General features: G+C 35.4%; 2 protein-coding genes across 5 annotated transcripts in view; both read right to left on the bottom strand.

The window, feature by feature from the left end:
- Positions 1-26,352, bottom strand: part of LOC142339644 (uncharacterized) — a 615,633-nt gene that overhangs the window by 280,140 nt on the left and 309,141 nt on the right. The window lies entirely within an intron of this gene.
- Positions 689-25,538, bottom strand: LOC142340256 (calcium-binding protein SPEC 2A-like). Of its 3 annotated transcripts, none has more exons than XM_075390809.1 (5): positions 25,372-25,538; positions 11,038-11,301; positions 3,830-3,965; positions 2,610-2,789; positions 689-1,129 (listed from the first exon to the last, which is right to left on the bottom strand). In XM_075390809.1, the coding sequence occupies exons 2-5, from the start codon at positions 11,233-11,235 to the stop codon at positions 942-944; spliced, it is 702 nt and encodes a 233-aa protein (XP_075246924.1). In that variant the 5' UTR covers positions 11,236-11,301; positions 25,372-25,538; the 3' UTR covers positions 689-941. The 3 variants fall into 3 exon arrangements, with proteins under 3 accessions (XP_075246924.1, XP_075246925.1, XP_075246926.1); XM_075390810.1 differs by lacking the exon at positions 25,372-25,538 and adding an exon at positions 14,609-14,836; XM_075390811.1 differs by lacking the exon at positions 25,372-25,538 and adding an exon at positions 11,719-11,821.

The following is a 26,352-nucleotide window of genomic DNA, read 5'->3' as shown; positions in this document are numbered from 1 at the left end:
TGGCCGGGTATGTTTGTTTTTTGTTGTTGTCAAGACTTTAGTACGACCTGTGACGTCACGCTGACTTCAAGTCAGTTTTTGCTCATTAAACTTTTTGTCTCAACTGCCTGAATGTTGTCTTTCTCTCACTAATTGGAACAAGTTCTTGTTCATTCGCGTGAAGATTTTTTAATCGCAAACGACACCCTACTCTCGATATGACGTGTCATTTTTCTGCCTACTTTAATTAGAAAAGTGGAAGTCAATAAATTTCGAAGTAATTGAAATTTTTTCAGGTTAGCTTTAAGATTCAGCTTGATTGTTTTTACCAAAGTTTTCATTTTTTTGATACAGAATTTCATCAAAGATGATATACAATTGATGCATACTAATTTCATGACTATCTAATTTTCTGTATGCTGGAACTATGTCCATCCTCAAGTTGTGGGAATATGTAAATTTGAATTGAAAAAAACCACCAAGAAATTTTTTGAATTCTTCAAATAACTACGTAAAAAAGTTTAAATAGCAAATGGAATGGTTAATAGGTTCAATAAATGGCAGCTTTTAATATTTGTAGGGATCTTTTCTGGTTATGCTCCTCCATGTTGGTGGTGCATATAATAGACAGCCCCAAGTGCATGTGCCCCTCCCCCAACACACACACACACACACACATTATACCGGGCCGAGAAATAATCGACAGTTAATGTAATATAAGCGGTGTGTGTGTTTGCGCGTGCGTGTGTAATGTGTGTGTATGTGTGTGTCTGTGTTTGTGTGTGTGTGAGTGTTTGTGTGTGTGTGTGTGTTTGTGTGTGTGTGTGTGTGTGCGCGTGTGTGTGTTTGTGTGTGTGTGTGTGTGTGTGTTGGGGAGGGGGCACATGCACATAACTTATCGAAGTGTTACTAACAGAAAAGTTCCGAATATCTGAAAATTTTGGTAAATTTCTTCGGCTATTCTATTTCTTTTTTGAGCTGGGAGTTCTGAGTGTATTGATCTGGTGCATGAGTCTGATGAATTCCTTCTCTGTGATCTTCCCATCTAGGTTCTCATCTGCACTGTTCATCATCATTGTCAATTCGTCCTCTGGAAGTACTATGTCCTGATTGAAGCACCACGTCCGCAATGCTTCAAATGTTACGTGACCTGGAAGTAATGGTTAACTGACTCTGTTTGAAGTCACTGAGAACTTCTGGCGTCTATCGAGAACCGCGAAGCGGTTTGAGATATTAGGTCAGAATTTCGAAGTGACTTCTGCAGAGTCACTTAACCATGCTTAAAACACGCACGTGCAAGTTTTACAATGCCGAAAGTCGCGAGTGCCAGAAGTTGAAATGCCAGAAGTTCCTATATACTTAGCCAGAAGTTGAAATGCCAGAAGTTCCTATATACTTAGCCAGAAATTGAAATTTTTAAAAATTGACTCCAAAAAATCTAAAAGCGTTCTTTATTTAAAATTAATTGTAAAAAGGTTTTTTCCGTTTTTTGCCACTTCTTGTTTTTTCCTGGCAAAAACGGAAAAAATTCCTGGGGGATGGAGAAACGGAAAAATTCCTTGTATGAATTGACAAAGGTATTTGTCGGCTAGGTCAAGACTCCTGGCGAAAATCATATCCATAAATGTCCCAAAAAATTCTGGGTCTTCCTTTTCTTAACTTGAATCCATCATTTCCACAGATTGTCCAACCATCGAATCTTGTCACATCTTGTTTTTGCAAGAATGGAATTATCATCGGTCATTATTTTTCAGGGACAATTGGCTCTTTTTTTATATCAAACAGAAAAATCAAAGAACAACGAAATTGAGAAATTGTTTTGTTCCTATAGTGCTTTGGAAAAAAAGAGCCATTTGTCTGCGAAAGTGATTCTCCTTTTCATCAATCAGAAGAAAATCCCTATTTTGATTGTTTAATCGGTTAAAATCACTTCCGCAAAGCTTCCGGCTGAACTTGCACAGTGCTTGTTTTAAAATGGTTACGTGACTCTGCAGAAGTCACTTCGAAATTCTGACATTATATCTCGAACCGCTTCGCGGTTCTCGATAAACGCCAGAAGTTCTCAGTGACTTCAAGCAGAGTCACGTAACCATTACTTAAAATACGAAACGCACACGTTTTAAAATGACGAAAGTCAACGAAATTCAATTTCTGGCTAAGTAGCAACTTCTGGCATTTTGACTTCTGGCACTGCAGACTCTCGGCATTTTAAAATGTGCACGTGAGTGTTTTAAGAGAAGTGATTGTTGAAATTACGACAAGTCTGTTTAGAATCGAGTAAATAGCCCGAAAACATCCTGAGTTTTTGAAAAAAGAAACGGAAAAAATCTGTACTCTAGTGATGACTACAGTAAACATATTCTGTAACCTTCAGCTAATAGAGGCTGCAGGAAACCTTTGATCAGACCCTAGTGCCCAGACTATCATGCGACCGTAACACTTTCCAGACCCTGTAATTTGGGTCGCAATATGACCCCCATGTGCGACGGAAATGGTGTGGTCAGAGGCGGCTTGGGTCCGGGACCTTAACCTTGTAGGAAGGACCCCAGTAATCTGGTTGGCGTTACTTTTGCTTTGGGTGATAACAAAGTGAGTACTTATAGAATTGATAATGTTAATTAATGGGTAACCTTGTTTGAGGCAGTCGAGTTGTTTGTAGAATTTGTTCACGTGTTTGGGAGTGACAGGTTGTGTGCGCATGATGTCAGTGTAGCACCTCTCGAATGCCCTGTAGTTCATAATCTTCATCTCACCATCCTTCTCGTCCACCTCACAGTGTTTGCTAATCCTCTCATCACCCACTGCGATACCTGTCAAATGGGGACTCTAGTCGAGACCTGGAATTATTAAAAGACCTTCTCGAGGCCGATCTAGCCCATTTTAGAAGAAAGCCTTCTATTGATTCCGGCTCTGTCATTGGTCAGTTTTATGTTCATTGTTTCAAACGCTTTTTAAAAGCATTTTTAACAATTTTGTGAAACAATATTGGGTAATCAGTGTGAGATCCCAGACAAAAAGTCGATATGTCCACACTTCCGCGTGTTCAAAAATAATCGTCCATTCTTTATGCGTTCAATAGACCCTATATGTCCAGACTTTCGTGCATTCAAAGTTGCCTATGTCCAGACTGTCGTGCGTTCTCCCCCCCCCTCCCCCCCCCCCGTTGCGTTCATTTCGGTCTGGGCAATACGGCTTTCGGTCAGGGACTTCAGCTTAGGTCACGAAAGTCTATCTGTGGGTTGTTGCCAAGGAGAAGCCTGACTGAGCGCGACCCAAACCCCCACCATAGAAATTTACGTGACAACAACTTTTTTAGTCGGCCATTTCTTACACTTGGTTTACTTTAATTTGACCAACTGATTTGTTCTTTGACCAATGAGTTTCAAGCATTTCGGCGGCTAGCATTCACATTTTTTTCTAGTTAGGCTAGGACTCCTAGCTCCTTGCGAAAAAGCAGCGAGTCTATACTAGAAGGTCTAAGAGATAATTTGCCTTGTAGTTACGTGACATAATATTCATCTTATTTTACAGAAAGCTTAAATTAAAATGGGAACAACACAATTTTGAACAGAACTTTTGCAGAAGTTGAAAATGGACCACAAAAACAATTCAAGAGATAAGGTATATAGAAGTTACTGAAAGAGATTTGAAACTAGACCCGAACCTAGGACCGAAATTTTTGAATATAAGTTGAAATTTTGACTAAAAGTTTCATGTTGAACGCTCTGAACAAATTTTTGAGTTTTGGTAAAAATGAATTGCAGGGAATAAGTAAAAAAGTGCTGATAAAAAGGGAAAACGGCTCTGTTGCCTTCGACATGAAAAGCTACAATATGACAATATGTCTGACCTAATTGAGCAATGCATTTTTTCATCTCCTGCAACCCCACCTTTCCCCTGCTTCTGTCCTCTCCAGGGGCAGCCTCGCACAGAGTGGTGAAAGCCTCGCTCAGTTTCAGCTGGTCTGGCTTGCTAATTTTAGTCACCTGAATTGAATAATCATTATTTTTGCAGGCCCTCGTCGAATGAGGAAAGCTATCCTGCAAGGTCTTGTGAAAAACGGTTAGCAATCGCTGGCTTTACCACAAATGGCTTACGGATTGTTTAAAACAAATAAAAGCCCCGGAGAAGAATTATCTGGTGATTTTTAATTGCTCTCAAACAAAGTTTGTAGCAATAATATTATTCCTGTCGGTCTTTTTATGCAATTTTTCACTTGACCGATTTTTCGTCTGACCCATTTGACTTTTCGTCCTCAAAAACGGGATAAACAGGTAGCACCCAGAGGGTATTAAATTCTCTTAGAGACTTTCAGTTCACTAGTTTTCAAGTATGCGATTCATAAAAACTGTTTTGGAAACTTATATTTATGGTGTGAAGGGCGGTTCTAGAGGTTGAAGAACCCCTGTCTGTTGCCCCCACCCCACCTCACCCCACCCCACTGTTGTCCCCCCATCAGCCCCCCCCCCCATGGCTAGCTACGGACGAAGCCCGATGTTTGAGAGCAATTCGCCCGATGTTAGTCGGTTATGTTTAACTATCAGCATATAATTTTATCACCAAGGAGCTCATATAGTTTCAACAAACCGTTTTTCTTTCTTAATGGCTGCGCAGACTTTCATGATAAGGTTTTTAATTGTTTGCCAGGCTATAGTATTTGGCTCTGGAGACCAGTAGTCCTGGCTCTTCATAAAAACCAAACTGAAGTCTTCATCTATATGGTCTTCATCTATATGGTCTTCATCTATATGGTCTTCATCTATATGGTCTTCATCTATATGGTCTTCATCTATATGGTCTTCATCTATATGGTCTTCATCTATATGGTCTTCATCTATATGGTCTCCAGTCTATATCATCAGTTCAAGCTTTTCTGAAGAACTCTTATATGTGTAATTCGAGTTTATGTTCATAACTGAGGAGAGGGCTAACTCTTCCCTTTGACTTTGGGTGCCAGCGCCCAAGGTCGTACGTTTTGATTCTCCCGATCGTTAAGGATGACTTCACAGAACAAATTCCTTTATGTCAAATTTTTTACTCTGGTAAGGCTAGCATTTGACTGCTTTCTGACTTTATCGAATCATTGAACCCCTTGAGGAACTCTTTTCGGGACTCGCTAAGGTACCTAAGCTGGTATTGGCATCCCGGAAGAGACACGTTATCCGGTATACTCTAGCAAAGAAACATACTAGGAAGAAGGGGGGACCCTATTGCCCATTGTGAATCTTTACATAAAATTGATTTTGAAGAGATTTCATCATCTGAAATGTCCCTCCAGATTTGGGTTGTTAATGCTAACCAAACTCGTGGGTGAAGTTGAGCCTTTTGATCTCTTTGTGCTGTTGCTCATTTAAAGCACTGCCCTGTTCTTTATTAGGCGGCAATTGATCAAGAATTACACTACTTTTGTCACCATCTGTGATATCTTGCGGATGAGCTGTAAGTTTTCCACCAAGCAAGCTCATACGGCTCCAGCAACTGTGTCAACCATAATAAGCATTGAAATGAAAAAATGCCCGTTGACCAGTTAAGCAACTTGAATATTTCTAAAATGTTCTTTCATTTCAATGTTTGGCAGAGACTCGTTTAGAGGTCAATGATGTAGTATCACTGATGCCATGGTTATTGAACCCTAACCAAAGATTTCATCGTCTGACTGCAGGTTCAGCCATAATAACTTTGAGTGGCTCCTTTGAAGCCAGTTCGGCAGTTCAGTTGCTTTAACTTTTCTGCGTTTATCAATAAGTTGCGACATTTGATTAGGATCCTGTTCTCTGCGTATAACAGTTTTCAGACAATACAAAATGTGGGTTTTATGAAAACCTCAGATTTTAAATTTTGCTTGTTTTGCCAGGACCCATCAAGTAAAAAAAAATTGCGCTTCACTAGTGCAATCTTTGGCGGACTCCGATTGTAAGACACTGCAGTGGATTGAAATCCATCTATCAATTAATAATAATAATAAATTGTTCTCGAGTAGGATCGAGTACAAATCTACTTGACAGGTCATCAATGGGTCCAAGAGGTCGTAGTCTAGCGATGACCATTGTGATGACAATTGTAAGCGAAGACTCGTGACACGCAAATGCAGGAACGTTGACGAGATTTGTTCGACTCAGCGAGAACGAAAGATACAGGAGCGGAGATGTTTCACTTCCTTTGATGAATTGTCACCACCACTGTTTCGGGAATGCGAAACTCCACCACCGCGCTCTCAATTTTAAACTCATCTGTCTTTTTCTCCCAAAATTATCAGATCATCTGCAATTTGATATGATCAATTCACGCCCATCTTAGCTTTATTGCAAATTATATCGCTCAGTGAACAGAGAAGTGGTCCATGTTCGCACCCTTGTATTAGAAAGCATAGTTATTATAAAGTTTTTTTAATCTAATGTCACCTCAGCGCTCTCAAAGATGTTCTTTTTAGTTGTTAAACGAGGTGCTGAATAGCGTTGTTAATCGATGATTTTAGAGACGCTGACCTGTCTACGATGTTGAAAGCAGTTTTCAGTTCGATGAATGTCAAGCTGAGTAAGAATTAATAGTCTTCTGAGCCGTCCTCTGTTCTCTCGCTGAGTGCGTAGACAGCTTTCTGGGAGTTTCTTCTTTCGTGGCTTCAATTATCTGCTTTGAGATTTTAGAGTAGAACCCGTTCTCACATTCAAGGCTGAACATTGATCTATTGTTGTTCGGGTCACTCTTGTCGTCCTTACTGAACATACTTAAGAGTATGGCATCTTTGTACTCATCAGGTGCTACGACGCCGTCCTGTCGGTGAACAGACAAAACAGTCCCTGACAAAACAGTCCCAAATAGGAAAATATTCCCAAACAAAACAGTCCCAGACAAAATAGTCCCAAGAAAACAGACAAAACAGTCCCAGACAAAATAGTCCCAAGAAAACAGACAAAACAGTCCCAGACAAAATATTCCGAACTAAATATGTAGTCGAACATATGCACATCAATCAACAAAGAAATCCATTAGGTTATTCATATGATTGTACTTCTTTGAAAAAATTTTAAGCTGATTACAACATAGTTTTTGTCAAATGTATTCTGAAACAACTTTTTGGTTTAGTGCTATTTCATATCAATTAACAATTTTGAAATCTATTTTCTCTGGGACTGTTTTGTCTGTTTTTTGGGACTATTTTGTCTAGGACTGTTTTGCCTGGGAATTTTTTGCAATTTGGGACTGTATTGTCTGGGAATATTTTACAATTTGGGACTGCTTTGTCTGGGAATATTTTTTTGCAATTTGGGACTGTATTGTTTGGGGAATATTTTGCAATTTGGGACTGTTTTTTCTGGGAATATTTTGCGATTTTGGACTGTTTTGTCTGGGACTATTTTGTCTGGGACTGTATTGTCTGGGAATATTTTGCAATTTGGGACTGCTTTGTCTGGGAATATTTTTTTGCAATTTGGGACTGTATTGTCTGGGAATATTTTGCAATTTGGGACTGTTTTTTCTGGGAATATTTTGCGATTTTGGACTGTTTTGTCTGGGACTATTTTGTCTGGGACTGTATTGTCTGGGAATATTTTGCAATTTGGGACTGCTTTGTCTGGGAATATTTTTTTGCAATTTGGGACTGTATTGTCTGGGAATATTTTGCAATTTGGGACTGTTTTTTCTGGGAATATTTTGCGATTTTGGACTGCTTTGTCTGGGAAATCTTTTTGCAATTTGGGACTGTATTGTCTGGGAATATTTTGCAATTTGGGACTGTATTGTCTGGGAATATTTTGCAATTTGGGACTGCTTTGTCTGGGAATTTTTTTTTGCAATTTGGGACTGTATTGTCTGGGAATATTTTGCAATTTGGGACTGTTTTTTCTGGGAATATTTTGCGATTTTGGACTGTTTTGTCTGGGACTATTTTGTCTGGGACTGTATTGTCTGGGAATATTCTGCAATTTGAGACTGCTTTGTCTGGGAATATTTTTTTGCAATTTGGGACTGTGTTGTCTGGGAATATTTTGCAATTTGGGACTGCTTTTTCTGGGAATATTTTGCGATTTTGGACTGTTTTCTCTGGGACTATTTTGTCTGGGACTGTATTGTCTGGGAATATTTTGCAATTTGAGACTGCTTTGTCTGGGAATATTTTTTTCCAATTTGGGACTGTGTTGTCTGGGAATATTTTGCAATTTGGGACTGTTTTTTCTGGGAATATTTTGCGATTTTGGACTGTTTTCTCTGGGACTATTTTGTCTGGGACTGTATTGTCTGGGAATATTTTGCAATTTGGGACTGCTTTGTCTGGGAATATTTTGCGATTTTGGACTGTTTTGTCTGGGACTATTTTGTCTGGGACTGTATTGTCTGGGAACATTTTGCAATTTGAGACTGCTTTGTCTGAGAATATTTTTTTTGCAATTTGGGACTGTGTTGTCTGGGAATATTTTGCAATTTGGGACTGTTTTTTCTGGGAATATTTTGCGATTTTGGACTGTTTTCTCTGGGACTATTTTGTCTGGGACTGTATTGTCTGGGAATATTTTGCAATTTGGGACTGCTTTGTCTGGGAATATTTTTTTGCAATTTGGGACTGTATTGTCTGGGAATATTTTGCAATTTGGGACTGTTTTTTCTGGGAATATTTTGCGATTTTGGACTGTTTTGTCTGGGACTGTTTTGTCCGGGAAAATTTTGCAAATTGGGACTGTTTTGTCTGGGAATATTTTGCAATTTGAGACTTTGTTTGGGACTGTTTTGTCCGGGACTGTTGTTTGGGACACGCATCCTGTCATATACACTGATATAAAATGATCAGTGCAATTATGATCTCGTCAACAAGTGTTGGGTTATTTCCAATTTTATTCTACTGGCTTTTTGTGCAGTTTTCAATTTAAGACGTTTCAGTATCCGCCCCGTTTGTTATTGAGCTTACTGTGTTCCAAATCTGGTTCAACCTGAAGTGCGTTTCTCCTTCGTCTGATTTCTTGGATTTTTTTGGCTTTGGGCCGTGGCATCAATTCCTCCTTGAGCAATTGAAACCGCTTTTCTAGCAATTTAGTCAGTCCGCTAGTTATTGAGTCTAAAGGACTTGCCGCGGCCACTGTTTCAGAGGTGCTGATGAGGTTGCCTTCATCTTTAACGGAACGGCTCGTTGTGAGTGCGTTAATTTCATGGTTTTTGTTCTCCGTTGCCTTTTCAAAGATCTCTTGATTAATGGTTACCCTCATTCAGGTAGCTTTTTGTCTCAGTATTCCTACAAAAAGCGTTTTAAACGTTTTCTGAGTGATTATGAGGTATCGCAACTTTGCAGCTTTTGCAATTTCTGTCTTTTTCAGTGATTGACTTTTTATTCGCTTCAAATAGATTCTCGAAGTCTGTTTGGCGAAGTTTACATCGGTTGGACTATTTGTCCTTTTGTTCTTGAACCAGCAGTAGCTTCGCAAGATTTCAGAAAAAAACTTTGTAAGACGCCTTCATCGAGGTGTTTTTCATGGCCCTATACCTGATCGTCTGCTCTTTGTCTGCTCATAGAATTGGTATTAGTTTTAGCTCAAGATTCAACTGGTTACCTTCCTTGCGGAGTTCCTCAGTTTTATCTCGGAGGCAAAACGTTTGGACTTGCGCTCTCAGGTCAACAACATCCATCTCGTTTACTGTCATTTGCTTGTTCATGGTATTCCAAACGTGGAACCCTGTTTCTGAAATAACTACCTCAATGATAATTTGTTTACTGATCGTCCCATCACATCAGTTCTCAGTTTGCTCAATTGTCAAGTGCTAATTGTGATCCAGAGACACTGTGTCTTTCTCGGTGCAGGTCTGGTTTTTCGGAACTTCTTTTGATGTTCTTTTTTTCTCAGAGAACTCTGGTGCACCGCTGGTTGGATCGGAGGACCACTGATCACTCATACACTGGCATTCCATTTTTAGACGTGCATAAAGACGGTTATATTTTACTTTCTGTATGTTGAGTGCGCGACCAACACCTGTTGATGTCGTTTTTGCATCATATAAAACGTCACTCCTTAACATCCCTCGTTGCCTCCACAGATGCGTTTACCATTCCACTCTTTTTTGGTTTTCATTTAGAGAACTGAAGTGCACAGATCTAGTTGCCATAGACGGAATCAAAAATTTGATCACGTTTTCGAGACAGAGAGATTTGCAATTCCTGTCCATCAAGCTTAGAATGCTAACGTTACCTAGTAGCGGGCACCTAGTTGAGTTCATTTTCAATCAATTCGTAGTTTTGAACTCTTTAGCGTGTTAAAATATGGCAACGATGGGTTGCTGGACCAGTTCAAAGCAATCTTCCTTTTGTACCGTCTAGTGACTTCGAGAGTTAACTGTCCAACACAGTTACCCTAACGAGTTAGATGCCGAGTTAGATGCGGTGATATCTCAGGGTTTTTTATTTGTTTGATTAACTAAGAATAATATAATCAAGGCATTTTAAATTCCAATTGAAATCCGATCGCTGAGAGAACCCATATTAGTAAAGGATCGATACCGTCGATTTCTGTTTTATTGATCGATGGCACCGTGACAAATGAAATAGCGCGACAGATTTAGTGGCGCTAACGGCTGCTCAGTCAAAATTTGTAAGGTCCAAACCGATGAAAGTGGGGAAACAGGTATTTTTTGATCGTTCAACGAAAAATATATTACGGCTTTTAAAAAATTATAATTATTCATTTTTCTCCTTTTTGTCTAAGCCCCTGTCTTTCAATGTTCCTAACACTCTAAGGAGACGTATGTCACTTTAAGTTTTACACAAATTTGCATTAAGAATACTTTAACAAGGCATACTATATAAATACTATAGTTTAAGAATACTATATACTATAACAAAGGTTTCAGTTACGAGTAGCCTAACCTTGTAACGCTGAAAAAGATTTAGAAACAAAATAGCAGCTTGTTGACAACCCTAATAAAAAAGTTTATATTGCAAGATCTTGCGAAAAGACGGTTATCGTGCAGGACTCTAGTATTATTATCCATAATCTTGCAAGCTTCTTGCAAGATAACCGTCGGGTTGGTAATAGGGAAGCGAAACAGTCAAATCTGACAAAGTGAAACAGATTATACCTTTACAAACTTGTGAGGTGGAGCGGGGGCATTGATCCCAATGCGAGAACCCTTCCTCGACTCATCTCCTCCACCACCATTTCTGTTCTGTGATTGGTCGCCTGAATTGACAGGTTGTAAAGTGTCTTTGCTGGCGTTGTTTCTGTTGTTTATATTATCCTCCTCCTGCTCCCCAGTTTGTGTTTGAATTGAAGACATGGTAAAAGTTGACACGTAGAAAGTTGGTTGTTGGTTATGTTGACACAATAAATAGTTGCAGTGATCCTGAAACAAGTTATCGTGAAATAAGTAGTCCAGGAACTCGACCTTTGTGATAGGCAATCGGAAGTTTTTGATCTCATCTGATATTCATTATCATTTGTTTCTCCATTTATAATCGTTTCTCTTTTTGGTGCAAAGACCCATATCAACTAAAAATTGTTTAAAGAAACACTAAATTTTCGATCATTTTTATTTATTCTGAGGAAGAATATTTCCAAGAATTAGCAAAGAAGTAGAAAACCAATGATTTAATTTCGTTTTGACGGCGTTTAAAATTTTGACTGTTGAATTGTGAGTTTGTATCATTTAGTACATGATTATTGCCCCTAGTCAGGAAATAGTTAGCGGGAACGATTATTTAAAGATGATGTTTAAAAGGGGGGGGGGGGGGGAGCGGACGATCTATTTTGATCAACTCACATAAAAATGTCATGTACTGGTCGTCCCTTTCCCCTAAGTAAAACGAACTCAGGGACTTATTTTCGCTTTCATTTGGCTCAAGTTGGGTGCTTTGTAACTGCTTTGGAAGGCTAGTATTCGCAATTGCTTTGTTTATTAAACTTTGTTCCAAATTTGGGCTCTAAAGTATGTATCATTACATACAGATTTTTTCCTCTGAATCGCGTGATCCCAGAATTCACACTGTAATCACCTTAACTTCTGAGCTGCCAGAACCAATTGTTTAGCACATAAAAACGAATGTGCAAAATAATCAAGAACAAGAGACTACTGCCAAGACAGAATGATTTGATAATTAGCTACTGGCCGCATTAGAGCAGATGTATAGATATTGATGATGAGCAGTTGCCACAAGAGCAGCCCATCTAAAACCAGCTTATTGTTTAAGTACTGATTCCTTCATTCAAGCCACCTTGAGGTTTACTCCCCAGCGAGTAAACTCTCACCTCACTGTTCCTGACAATGGTAGAAGTTTCATTGGCGCTTCTTGCAAGAATGAACCAATTATACCACCAGAAAATTGGCGACCGATTACTGAAAGAGACCATCGAATGGAAGTTTCACGATACGCATCCCATTTTGGGGAGCATGGGAACGACTTGTACAATCCTCAAAACAAAATTTTTCCTCACACGCTGGCTCTCGAATGTTGTATTACGAAATATTTTACTCATTTTTGACTCGTGTTGAAGAAATCCTCAGCAGCCGGCATCTGACTTACTTTTAAAAAAATGGCCTTCCCTAGCGACCAAATACTCCAAACATTTCCCCTGTCGGTAGGCCACACAAAAATTCGCCGTCAAAACTGTCAACCAATAAAAATTGGATCAAAGATTGGGAGACAAATTTTGTTTTCACAGCAACTCTGGATACGACTCCTGCGCAAGTTCTTTCCTACAACAGCTTAAAAAGTCGTTTGGATAAAAAATCATTTGAGTCTCTCAATATTGGTCACTTAATACGGATAATAGATGAAAAGACTCTAGGAGGTATATGGCCCGTCGGTATTAAGAAAATTAATTTCACAGCAAGAATGGAACAATCAGATTGTGCAGAGCAAAATTAGGTTCGAAAATTGAACAGGAACAGCAAACAAGTTTCCCTACCAGTCTACGACTAGGAAACTGATCAAAATTTGAAAACCAAGTGAAAATTAGTGAACAGTTAATGAACTCACAACACTTAAGAAATCATTAGCCACTAATGTTCTGGCTATGTCGCCAATGATGGAAGTGTAACGGTTGTATCTTTTTCTACTTTTTGACCTGCCACAAACACATTTGTTAACACAGAGAACAGGACGTAAAAAACAGTTAAAACAAAGGACTGCTACTCAGACAAAAAGAAATGAAATTAAGAAAAGGGACAAATTCGAGCAAAGTTAAAGAAATAGTCGATGACACACCCTATCTTTGCTAAAAACTTTTAATCTAGTAAATCATTGGTTGCTATGATTCCAATTTTACAGACAGAAACAAAAAATGGACGTATAGTTTTTGATTTTTGCAATAATTACATATGAAGCACAAGCACTAGTCATTTAAGACGAGAGAATGCTTTCATTTTACTCCGGAAAGTAAATTAATGTCGACAATTTTGTTGGTTCTCTAACTTTTGCAAATATTATTTTCAAATTTTTTTGAGATTGACAGTGTTAAAGTTGTTGTTATGTTGTTAACTTTTGTTTCAAAAGCCTTTCGTCAATTAATCGCTTAATGAATCACTATCAAGCATGTCAGTTTTTTAACAACTACTCAGATTAGGCTATCAACGCTGGGCCCACATATCATTGCAATTTTTTTGGGCCAGGTAATTCTATTGGAGCTATTCACTTTGCATCACTACTGGTACAAAAAAATCAACCTCTAAAAACCATCGCACTTTTTTCACTTTTATCAAACTTAGCGGTAACTAAACTCTTTTGTTTTGGTATCGGACGGATGTATACACGCCCTCGAAAAGGCTGAAACTCACTAATATTAATGATGCTTTCAAATACGCTGCCTGGACAAATTCCAATGCTCATAAAAAATTTTTCGAGAAACTCTTGTGCCTTTTCTCCCTGTGTTTTTTGAGCAATAAACAAATGTGTTTTTTCTTGTTTAAAATAATTCTGATTGTTGGTAGATCAATTCAATTAAGTTATGTACCGAAAACTTAATCAATCAAACACTAAAAAAATTTGCATGATTATTGAAGCTGTTAATTTTTTTGCGCTTTGAGTTGGTCTTTTGTTTTCAAAATTTTGTTGGTTAAAATTCAATTATATAGGATGAATGTTGATTATTTGCAACTAATAAAGGTATTTTCAGTCTTGAAAAGTTTTTACAAGGTATACATCCATCTTGACAGGTTTTTAAACATCCATCATTTCTCCAAGGTGGATATAGAAAACATTTCAAGATTGATGTATTAATTTATTTGCAAGATTTGAAATACTTTCATAAGTTGGGAATGTTCAACATTCTTTTTATGTACTCGAGTGATAACCAATGTTTTCGCATCACTCTTATTTTAGTTGTTCCCTGTCATTTACTGACGTAAAAATGAGAATGATGGAATTGGTTTAGGTTGGTGCTGTTTTTGATGATATATCATTGTTTTTACAATAGTGTGAAAGATAGGGTTAAAAAACTTTTATAAAATTCATCTATTGAAAAAATTAATGCATAGCTTGTTTTTTGAAGAAAAGTTCAGCTCAAGTCTTTCCCCTTAAAGCGGTGTACTTTTTTTCCAGCTTTTAGCTTTTATAAGTTTCTGAGGTAGAATTTTATTAATGATATAGACGTCAAAATGTATTTAGGCTGTGTAAAGAATTAGCAAAACAATCAAGAAATTGATGAAATCTCACCTGATAAAAGTTGTGAGGCTATGAATATAATTTCATTTTGAAAATACGGCGCATATCGGCGCATTTTGACCATGAAAGGGTTAATTTTTTGAGTATTATATAACACACAGTTTGAGCGAATGCTGCATCGGTTCTGGTCGATACAGACTGGGAGATTTTTACGTTGCTCTTGCGATCAAATTTTTCCAATACGAATGGATAATAAATTATTCAGAAATCAACTGTTCTTTTGAGATGTGCAATAAAAGCAGCTTCTTTTCAATGAACAGAAATAAATGAAGATAGCTGCAGCGTACTGTTTATATAACAAAAACTTGCTGTTATATAAGAACAGAATTATGCTCATCTATTGGCGTGCCGGCCCTGAGAAAATGCATGGATTTAAAATAATAGAAACTGCTAACCATTATTGCTTAACTGCTAACAAGAATTATTGCTTGTTTTCTATTTTTTGCTTCTGGTTTTAGGGTGGTGTCTTGATGGTGATAAATTAAAGTGAAAAACGTTCTTTAAACTGATATTGCTCAAATTTGAAATTTACAGCCTTTTTAGAGAGGTTATTACATATTTTCAGCGTTCTCTTTTTTTACTGACTTTTGAAAGTCGCCTTGAAGAATTAAAAAAAACATATCAGGACAAGTCCTGAAATACAATTCAAAGAGTACCTGACCAGCAGATCTATTCAACGATGCCAGACAAAACACAAACAAAATCATCTCAAAAAATTGAGACACAAACAATCAAACAAACTAAACAAATATATAATCCTTGATAAAATTTTGAAGCTTTTAGCAAGGCAAAATTTGATCCCTTTAAATATACACATTTCAAAAATATTTTTAAAACCAAATTTTGTTTCTGATATTGGTGCAGTTTTATATCTTCAAGGCCTGAAAAAATTCATTGGCCCTTGAAGATCGATTAACTCGAAAATTTTCAAAAATTAAAAAAAAAAACGATATCAATTGAAATTTTAATGAAATGTTACTGAAAATCGTGATATTAATATCTTAAGAATCATTTCTTAAGAAACTATTCTAGTGTTTCCGGAGGCTATCCAGTAAACCAATTCTAAGCCTTAAAAAATTAATTGGTTCAAAGATCGATAGGCAATAGCTTTTATAAAAAATTTTTTATATATACAAAATTTCCTTCAACCAAAATGTTGAATACCATCCAATTACCCCCTAGCAACTTTTTAATGGAATACTATCAAACCCTGTATGAGATTATCTGGCTATTAAGTCAAGAAAAACTGAATAAAAGACAAATATTTTGAAAAAAAACTTAAAAAACTTGCCAGTTTTATCAGAAAATTTTCAAAATTCGAATGATTAAATTGTTGAAAACAAATCCATTGAAACTAAAATTTATCCTATGCAGACCTTGGAATACGTTTCCTGGCACTTGAGACTGGAAAAAAACCAAAAATTAACAAAAACTTTAGGAAACCTCAAAATATTGCAGATTTTATCACAAAAATTGCTATAAATTGAGACATTAAAATGTTGAAAACCACTCCAATTGTACTAGAAACTATACAATGCCCTATTATCAAACCTTAAGATTCCCTGGCCCTTGAAGGCGGAAAAAAGCAAAAATTGACAAAAATTGTCAAAAAACTTGAAAAAAAATGCAAAAACTATTATCATTTTGTTTGTTTGTGTTTGTGGTACCAAAACATATAGCTCATAAAATGGTCATAACAGATACTTCTGTCTTGCAAAAGGCCTTCATCAACTTTCAAAAACTTCAACCTAAGACTAATCAAGCAAAAAATTTAAAAAAAAATCACAAAAAACATGAAAATTGCACCATTTTGAGACCAAAAACTCATAAAAATGACCTTTTAACCTTGAATTGAAGCCATACCAGCAGCTGCAACACTCTAGGCACTTTAAGGACTACTAACGTTCACTTTGGGCCTCTAATGAATTTTAATGCCTGCTTGGTTTTACCTGTTTATCCCGTTTTGAAAGATCAAAGTCATTGAAAAATGTGTGAACACATCAAATTCTTTGAATTGTAATAACATTTCGACAACTTGCGTTGTGCTCGTATCGTGGTGTTTTCCAGTTCTTGATTCCATGCGTAGGATTACAGTTGGTCACTCCGCTTTCATTTTCACATGCCACTTTGATTACCAAACAATCAAGATAAACGAGCTGCTGTAGAAAGTAAAAACATTGTATACAACTAAACAATTATTCAAAAAATTTTCTTTCTTAAACAATTAATTGGTGTTTTTTGCGTAAAAACAATTTCATTACACCTGTAGCAAAAATTTTTATACACCGAGGTGAAATTTCTTCTTGAACGTTCAAAACACTCTTGACTGTAAAGGGCTGGTTCATACTATAAGTACTTAAATGAAAACGTTATTTCACGGGACCGCATGTATAAATTCAGAGTTCAACCCCTAATTCTAGTCTCAGTACATAGTCAACTCCAAAGATAGTTAAAAACAATTATTAATTATTTAACGTTAGTCAAATTTTATCAACTCTGAATCGAATATACCGTGATAGAATTTTTTACTATGAGTATTGGGAAAAAAAATGGAATAGCACAAGTTAATTTAATTTAGTTTAATTTACGATTAATACAGATTTCAAAGACAGTGAACTGTTTTTACCTTAGATCCAACATTTCTACTAAAGTAAGATAGCTATGAATTTCGTAATTTAAGAACTGCTGTGAAGTTCTGTATGTTATGATTTATCTCGTTCAATTAAAGTTTAAGCAAATAAGTTCTAGCAAATTTAAGTTACAATTGGAGAGTATAGTTAAGTTCAGAAGTTGTCAGTTGCCGAAAAATTTGTGTAGTGCAGCGTGCAAGCTCGTTGTTTAGTGCTGCTTTTGATGGTATATCTTTGTTTTTATAATAGTGTGAATGATAGGGTTAAAAAATTTCATCAATATTCATCTATTGAAAAATATATGCATAGCTTGTTTTTTGAAGATAATTTTCAGCTGAAGTGTTTTCGCTTACAGCAGTGTACTAATTACTCAAGCTTGTAGCTTTTATAATTTTCTGAGGTAAAACATCATTAATGATGGCAACGCCAAAAAAAATTTACGATATGTAAAAACGGCAATTTATTGAGAATTACCAAGACAATCAGGAAATTAATGAAGTCTCACCTGATAAAAGTTGCCACGCTATGAGTAAAGTTTTATTGTGGAAAACACTTTCACTGTGATTTGTAGCAAAAAAATTCTATATACCGAGATCAAATTTCTTCTTAAACGCCCAAAACACTCTTGACTGTTTACGGCTGGTCCGCACAATAAGTACTTAAATGGAAACATTTTTCACGGGACAGCATGTCTAAGTTCAGAGTTCAACCACTAGTTTTATTCTCAGTACATAGTCAACTCCAAAGACAGTAGAAAAATTATCATTTATTTCATGTTAGCCAAACGGCATCAACACTGAACCGAATATGGCGTGATAGAATTTTTTACTATGAGTATTGGGAATAAAAATGGAATAGCACAAGTGAAATAAATTTAGTTTATTTTACGATTAATACAGATTTCAAAGATAGTGAACTGTTTTTACCTTAGATCCAACATTTCTACTAAAGTAAGTTAGCTATGAATTTCGTAATATAAGAACTGCTGTGAAGTTTTGTATTTTATTATTTATCTCGGTCAATTAAAGTTTAAGCAAATAAGTTCTAGCAAATTTAAGTTACAATTGGAGAGTATAGTTAGGTTCAGAAGTTGTCAGTTGCCAAGAAATTTTTGTAGTGCAGCGTGCAAGCTCGTTTTATACTTGAGGAAATGTGGTCGTTTGTTTCTTGATGGACAAAAATTAGTTGGTAATTTTTCAACTTTTATTTTACACAATTAATTTGTAGCCAATGTTTTTGCATCATTCTTAGTTGAGTTGTTCCCTGTCAATTACTGACGTAAAAACAAAAATGGTGGAATGACGTTTGTTTAGTGCTGCTTTTGATGGTATATCTTTGTTTTTATAATGGTGTGAATCATAGGGTTAAACAATTTCATCAATATTCATTCATTGAAAAATTTATGCATAGCTTGTTTTTTTAAAGATAATTTCAGCTTAAGTGTTTTCGCTCACAGCAGTGTACCAATTACTCAAGCTTGTAGCTTTTATGATTTTCTGAGGTAAAACATCAAAACATCATTAATGATGGCAACGCCAAAAAAAGTTTACGATGTGTAAAAACGGCAGTTTATTGAGAATTACCAAGACAATCAGGAAATTAATGAAGTCTCACCTGATAAAAGTTGCCACGCTATGAGTAAAGTTTTATTGTGAAAAACACTTTCACTGTGATTTGCAGCAAAAAAATTCTATATACCGAGATCAAATTTCTTCTTAAACGCCCAAAACACTCTTGACTGTTTACGGCTGGTCCGCACAATAAGTACTTAAATGGAAACATTTTTCACGGGACAGCATGTCTAAGTTCAGAGTTCAACCACTAGTTTTATTCTCAGTACATAGTCAACTCCAAACACAGTAGAAAAATTATCATTTATTTCATGTTAGCCAAACGGCATCAACACTGAACCGAATATGGCGTGATAGAATTTTTTACTATGAGTATTGGGAATAAAAATGGAATAGCACAAGTGAAATAAATTTAGTTTATTTTACGATTAATACAGATTTCAAAGATAGTGAACTGTTTTTACCTTAGATCCAACATTTCTACTAAAGTAAGATAGCTATGAATTTCGTAATTTAAGAACTGCTGTGAAGTTCTGTATGTTATGATTTATCTCGTTCAATTAAAGTTTAAGCAAATAAGTTCAAGCAAATTTAAGTTACAATTGGAGAGTATAGTTAAGTTCAGAAGTTGTCAGTTGCCGAAAAATTTGTGTAGTGCAGCGTGCAAGCTCGTTGTTTAGTGCTGCTTTTGATGGTATATCTTTGTTTTTATAATAGTGTGAATGATAGGGTTAAAAAATTTCATCAATATTCATCTATTGAAAAATATATGCATAGCTTGTTTTTTGAAGATAATTTTCAGCTGAAGTGTTTTCGCCTACAGCAGTGTACTAATTACTCAAGCTTGTAGCTTTTATAATTTTCTGAGGTAAAACATCATTAATGATGGCAACGCCAAAAAAAATTTACGATATGTAAAAACGGCAATTTATTGAGAATTACCAAGACAATCAGGAAATTAATGAAGTCTCACCTGATAAAAGATTGCCACGCTATGAGTAAAGTTTTATTGTGGAAAACACTTTCACTGTGATTTGTAGCAAAAAAATTCTATATACCGAGATCAAATTTCTTCTTAAACGCCCAAAACACTCTTGACTGTTTACGGCTGGTCCGCACAATAAGTACTTAAATGGAAACATTTTTCACGGGACAGCATGTCTAAGTTCAGAGTTCAACCACTAGTTTTATTCTCAGTACATAGTCAACTCCAAAGACAGTAGAAAAATTATCATTTATTTCATGTTAGCCTAACGGCATCAACACTGAACCGAATATGGCGTGATAGAATTTTTTACTATGAGTATTGGGAATAAAAATGGAATAGCACAAGTGAAATAAATTTAGTTTATTTTACGATTAATACAGATTTCAAAGATAGTGAACTGTTTTTACCTTAGATCCAACATTTCTACTAAAGTAAGTTAGCTATGAATTTCGTAATATAAGAACTGCTGTGAAGTTTTGTATTTTATTATTTATCTCGGTCAATTAAAGTTTAAGCAAATAAGTTCAAGCAAATTTAGATTACAATTGGAGAGTATAGTTAGGTTCAGAAGTTGTCAGTTGCCAAGAAATTTTTGTAGTGCAGCGTGCAAGCTCGTTTTATACTTGAGGAAATGTGGTCGTTTGTTTCTTGATGGACAAAAATTAGTTGGTAATTTTTCAACTTTTATTTTACACAATTAATTTGTAGCCAATGTTTTTGCATCATTCTTAGTTGAGTTGTTCCCTGTCAATTACTGACGTAAAAACAAAAATGGTGGAATGACGTTTGTTTAGTGCTGCTTTTGATGGTATATCTTTGTTTTTATAATGGTGTGAATCATAGGGTTAAACAATTTCATCAATATTCATTCATTGAAAAATTTATGCATAGCTTGTTTTTTTAAAGATAATTTCAGCTTAAGTGTTTTCGCTCACAGCAGTGTACCAATTACTCAAGCTTGTAGCTTTTATAATTTTCTGAGGTAAAACATCAAAACATCATTAATGATGGCAACGCCAAAAAAAGTTTACGATGTGTAAAAACGGCAGTTTATTGAGAATTACCAAGACAATCAGGAAATTAATGAAGTCTCACCTGATAAAAGTTGCCACGCTATGAGTAAAGTTTTATTGTGAAAAACACTTTCACTGTGATTTGCAGCAAAAAAATTCTATATACCGAGATCAAATTTCTTCTTAAACGCCCAAAACACTCTTGACTGTTTACGGCTGGTCCGCACAATAAGTACTTAAATGGCAACATTTTTCACGGGACAGCATGTCTAAGTTCAGAGTTCAACCACTAGTTTTATTCTCAGTACATAGTCAACTCCAATAACAGTAAAAAAATTATCATTTATTTCATGTTAGTCAAACGGCATCAACACTGAACCGAATATGGCGTGATAGAATTTTACTATGAGTATTGGGAATAGAAATGGAATAGCGCAAGTTAATTAAATTTAGTTTATTTTACGAATAATAAGGATTTCAACGATAGTGAACTGTTTTTACCTTAGATCCAACATTTCTACTAAAGTAAGTTAGCTATGAATTTCGTAATATAAGAACTGCTGTGAAGTTTTGTATTTTATTATTTATCTCGGTCAATTAAAGTTTAAGCAAATAAGTTCAAGCAAATTTAAGTTACAATTGGAGAGTATAGTTAGGTTCAGAAGTTGTCAGTTGCCAAGAAATTTTTGTAGTGCAGCGTGCAAGCTCGTTTTATACTTGAGGAAATGTGGTCGTTTGTTTCTTGATGGACAAAAATTAGTTGGTAATTTTTCAACTTTTATTTTACACAATTAATTGATAGCCAATGTTTTTGCATCATTCTTAGTTGAGTTGTTCCCTGTCAATTACTGACGTAAAAACAAAAATGGTGGAATGACGTTTGTTTAGTGCTGCTTTTGATGGTATATCTTTGTTTTTATAAGAGTGTGAATCATAGGGTTAAACAATTTCATCAATATTCATTCTTTGAAAAATTTATGCATAGCTTGTTTTTTTAAAGATAATTTCAGCTTAAGTGTTTTCGCTCACAGCAGTGTACTAATTACTCAAGCTTGTAGCTTTTATAATTTTCTGAGGTAAAACATCAAAACATCATTAATGATGGCAACGCCAAAAAAAGTTTACGAGGTGTAAAAACGGCAGTTTATTGAGAATTATCAAGACAGTCAGGAAATTAATGAAGTCTCACCTGATAAAAGTTGCCACGCTATGAGTAAAGTTTTATTGTGAAAAACACTTTCACTGTGATTTGTAGCAAAAAAATTCTATATACCGAGATCAAATTTCTTCTTAAACGCCCAAAACACTCTTGACTGTTTACGGCTGGTCCGCACAATAAGTACTTAAATGGGAACATTTTTCACGGGACAGCATGTCCAAGTTCAGAGTTCAACCACTAGTTTTATTCTCAGTACATAGTCAACTCCAATAACAGTAAAAAAATTATCATTTATTTCATGTTAGTCAAACGGCATCAACACTGAACCGAATATGGCGTGATAGAATTTTTTACTATGAGTATTGGGAATAAAAATGGAATAGCACAAGTTAATTAAATTTAGTTTATTTTACGATTAACACAGATTTCAAAGATAGTGAACTGTTTTTACCTTAGATCCAACATTTCTACTAAAGTAAGTTAGCTATGAATTTCGTAATATAAGAACTGCTGTGAAGTTCTGTATTTTATTATTTATCTCGGTCAATTAAAGTTTAAGCAAATAAGTTCAAGCAAATTTAAGTTACAATTGGAGAGTATAGTTAGGTTCAGAAGTTGTCAGTTGCCAAGAAATTTTTGTAGTGCAGCGTGCAAGCTCGTTTTATACTTGAGTAAATGTGGTCGTTTGTTTCTTGATGGATAAAAATTAGTTGGTAATTTTTCAACTTTTATTTTACACAATTAATTGATAGCCAATGTTTTTGCATCATTCTTAGTTGAGTTGTTCCCTGTCAATTACTGACGTAAAAACAAAAATGGTGGAATGACGTTTGTTTAGTGCTGCTTTTGATGGTATATCTTTGTTTTTATAATAGTGTGAATCATAGGGTTAAAAAATTTCATCAATATTCATCCATTGAAAAATATATGCATAGCTTGTTTTTTTAAAGATAATTTCAGCTTAAGTGTTTTCGCTCACAGCAGTGTACTAATTACTCAAGCCTGTAGCTTTTATAATTTTCTGAGGTAAAACATCAAAACATCATTAATGATGGCAACGCCAAAAAAAGTTTACGATGTGTAAAAACGGCAGTTTATTGAGAATTACCAAGACAATCAGGAAATTAATGAAGTCTCACCTGATAAAAGTTGCCACGCTATGAGTAAAGTTTTATTGTGAAAAACACTTTCACTGTGATTTGTAGCAAAAAAATTCTATATACCGAGATCAAATTTCTTCTTAAACGCCCAAAACACTCTTGACTGTTTACGACTGGTCCGCACAATAAGAACTTAAATGGAAACATTTTTCACGGGACAGCATGTCTAAGTTCAGAGGTCAACCACTAGTTTTATTCTCAGTACATAGTCAACTCCAATAACAGTGAAAAAATTATCATTTATTTCATGTTAGTCAAACGGCATCAACACTGAACCGAATATGGCGTGATAGAATTTTACTATGAGTATTGGGAATAAAAATGGAATAGCACAAGTTAATTAAATTTAGTTTATTTTACGATTAATACAGATTTCAAAGATAGTGAACTGTTTTTACCTTAGATCCAACATTTCTACTAAAGTAAGTTAGCTATGAATTTCGTAATATAAGAACTGCTGTGAAGTTCTGTATTTTATTATTTATCTCGGTCAATTAAAGTTTAAGCAAATAAGTTCAAGCAAATTTAAGTTACAATTGGAGAGTATAGTTAGGTTCAGAAGTTGTCAGTTGCCAAGGAATTTTTGTAGTGCAGCGTGCAAGCTCGTTTTATACTTGAGGAAATGTGGTCCTTTGTTTCTTGATGGATAAAAATTAGTTGGTAATTTTTCAACTTTTATTTTACACAATTAATTGATAGCCAATGTTTTTGCATCATTCTTAGTTGAGTTGTTCCCTGTCAATTACTGACGTAAAAACAAAAATGGTGGAGTGACGTTTGTTTAGTGCTGCTTTTGATGGTATATCTTTGTTTTTATAATAGTGTGAATCATAGGGTTAAAAAATTTCATCAATATTCATCCATTGAAAAATATATGCATAGCTTGTTTTTTTAAAGATAATTTCAGCTTAAGTGTTTTCGCTCACAGCAGTGTACTAATTACTCAAGCTTGTAGCTTTTATAATTTTCTGAGGTAAAACATCAAAACATCATTAATGATGGCAACGCCAAAAAAAGTTTACGATGTGTAAAAACGGCAGTTTATTGAGAATTACCAAGACAATCAGGAAATTAATGAAGTCTCACCTGATAAAAGTTGCCACGCTATGAGTAAAGTTTTATTGTGAAAAACACTTTCACTGTGATTTTTAGCAAAAAAATTCTATATACCGAGATCAAATTTCTTCTTAAACGCCCAAAACACTCTTGACTGTTTACGGCTGGTCCGCACAATAAGTACTTAAATGGAAACATTTTTCACGGGATAGCATGTCTAAGTTCAGAGTTCAACCACTAGTTTTATTCTCAGTACATAGTCAACTCCAAAGACAGTAAAAAAAATATCATTTATTTCATGTTAGTCAAACGGCATCAACACTGAACCGAATATGGCGTGATAGAATTTTTTACTATGAGTATTGGGAATAAAAATGGAATAGCACAAGTTAATTAAATTTAGTTTAATTTACGATTAATACAGATTTCAAAGATAGTGAACCGTTTTTACCTTAGATCCAACATTTCTAATAAAGTAAGTTAGCTATGAATTTCGTAATATAAGAACTGCTGTGAAGTTCTGTATTTTATTATTTATCTCGGTCAATTAAAGTTTAAGCAAATAAGTTCAAGCAAATTTAAGTTACAATTGGAGAGTATAGTTAGGTTCAGAAGTTTGTCCGCTTGGTTGCAGTTTTCTTAAGAGTGGCTCTAAGTTACTTCTTTTTAAAGAATTGTTGAAAAAATGAAGAATTGCGGATAATCGGCTTTTTTTATTTTGTGGATCAAAACTTCACATACTATCATCTTAAAGTCCCTCAGCTAATTCTGTTACATAACTTTCTTTAGAGGTTATGCCGTTTGAACTGAATTTTTAAAATAATTTTCCTGAGTTCAATTATTTTTGCCCTAAGACTATTGTTCTTTTCGTGGCTTCCTGAGGGCTGGTGTGCTTCGTGTAAAAATTTTAAAAATAATGTTTTTGTTTATTTTCTTCTTCAGGTTTCCGAATTCCACTTTTGTGAATGCTTATCTCAAATCTCACGCCCCAGCAAGGCGGGTGCATATTATCTGCAAACCCCTGAGTTCACGTGCAATTTTTACCCCATGTTGTTTTCTGTTTTAGGGGTGGGTTGGGGGAGGAGGGGGCTACAACGGAAAAGACTACTAAAACTGTGAACTGGGGGTAAAATATTGGGTTCTATCTTCGCGGTACAAAGAAACAGAAAAAACTCACGAGCTTCCTTGATTGCTATGAAACGGATGTCACCAATTATCAAATTGAAAAAGAACAGATTAATGCAGTAATAAAAATTATTTTACCAAATTATTAAACTTTTATGACAAAATAAAACTGCTCAAATGTGAATAAAACAAATTTAAGGCCGGTTGAAAAGATGTTTGTGGTTGATGAACAAACTAAATGAAGCATGATGAAAATATCTGCTTTCAAATACTCTCAGCCAATTCAAAAATCGATAATTGCTCTGGAGTATAAAGTTCGCTTTCATGTCAAATTCTTGAACAAGTCTATTTTGCTTTTAATCATTATCAAGCTGTTTATTTAGCTTTTTTTCTCATTAATCAATGTTTTTTTATGAAGTGCTTCTAGTTAAGCCATATTAAATTTATATTTACTGCTGAGATTGATAGTAAACATTTTCTTCACAGTTTTGTGCTCCGAGTCAATTTTTTGTTCAGAATTGTTCGAGTAATGGCACCAGTCTAATATTTGACATTTTGCATGTTCTCTATATTTGCACGGTTATTGTGATCACTGACCGTAATTTCACGACACAAAATCTCGACTATTCATCTTTTTTCGTATTATGTACATACATGCCCAGAAGAAATTCATGGTCAACTAAAAAAGCATGAAAGCTAAAATTTCTTAGGCGACAGATTAAACAGTTGCTCTCTTTAGGGTTCATATAACAAACAGGTGTCAAACTACTTGTAGTTTAACGAAACGAAACAAAAGTAAACTCGAGTAATAAGTAGTATCCGATAGCGGTCGTATGAAAAAGTGCATGAACATAGTTTTTAGTCCAAATCAGTAGGATTATGAGAGAAGCATGTTATGTGCTGACTATTCGGGTCTTTCCCCTTATAGCCCCCCGCCCCATGAAAAATAGCCCCCCCCCCCCCCCCCAGTATGGTATGTTTACCATAATGGGGGCTACAGGTTATATGACCACTAAGCTGGGGGGGGGGGGGC

The sequence above is a fragment of the Convolutriloba macropyga genome, chromosome 5 (assembly GCF_964194025.1).
Source record: "Convolutriloba macropyga chromosome 5, txConMacr16.3, whole genome shotgun sequence".
NCBI classification, from domain to species: Eukaryota; Metazoa; Xenacoelomorpha; order Acoela; family Convolutidae; genus Convolutriloba; species Convolutriloba macropyga.
Note: the sequence above shows the minus strand (reverse complement) of the source record. Positions and strands in the feature narration are given on the sequence as shown.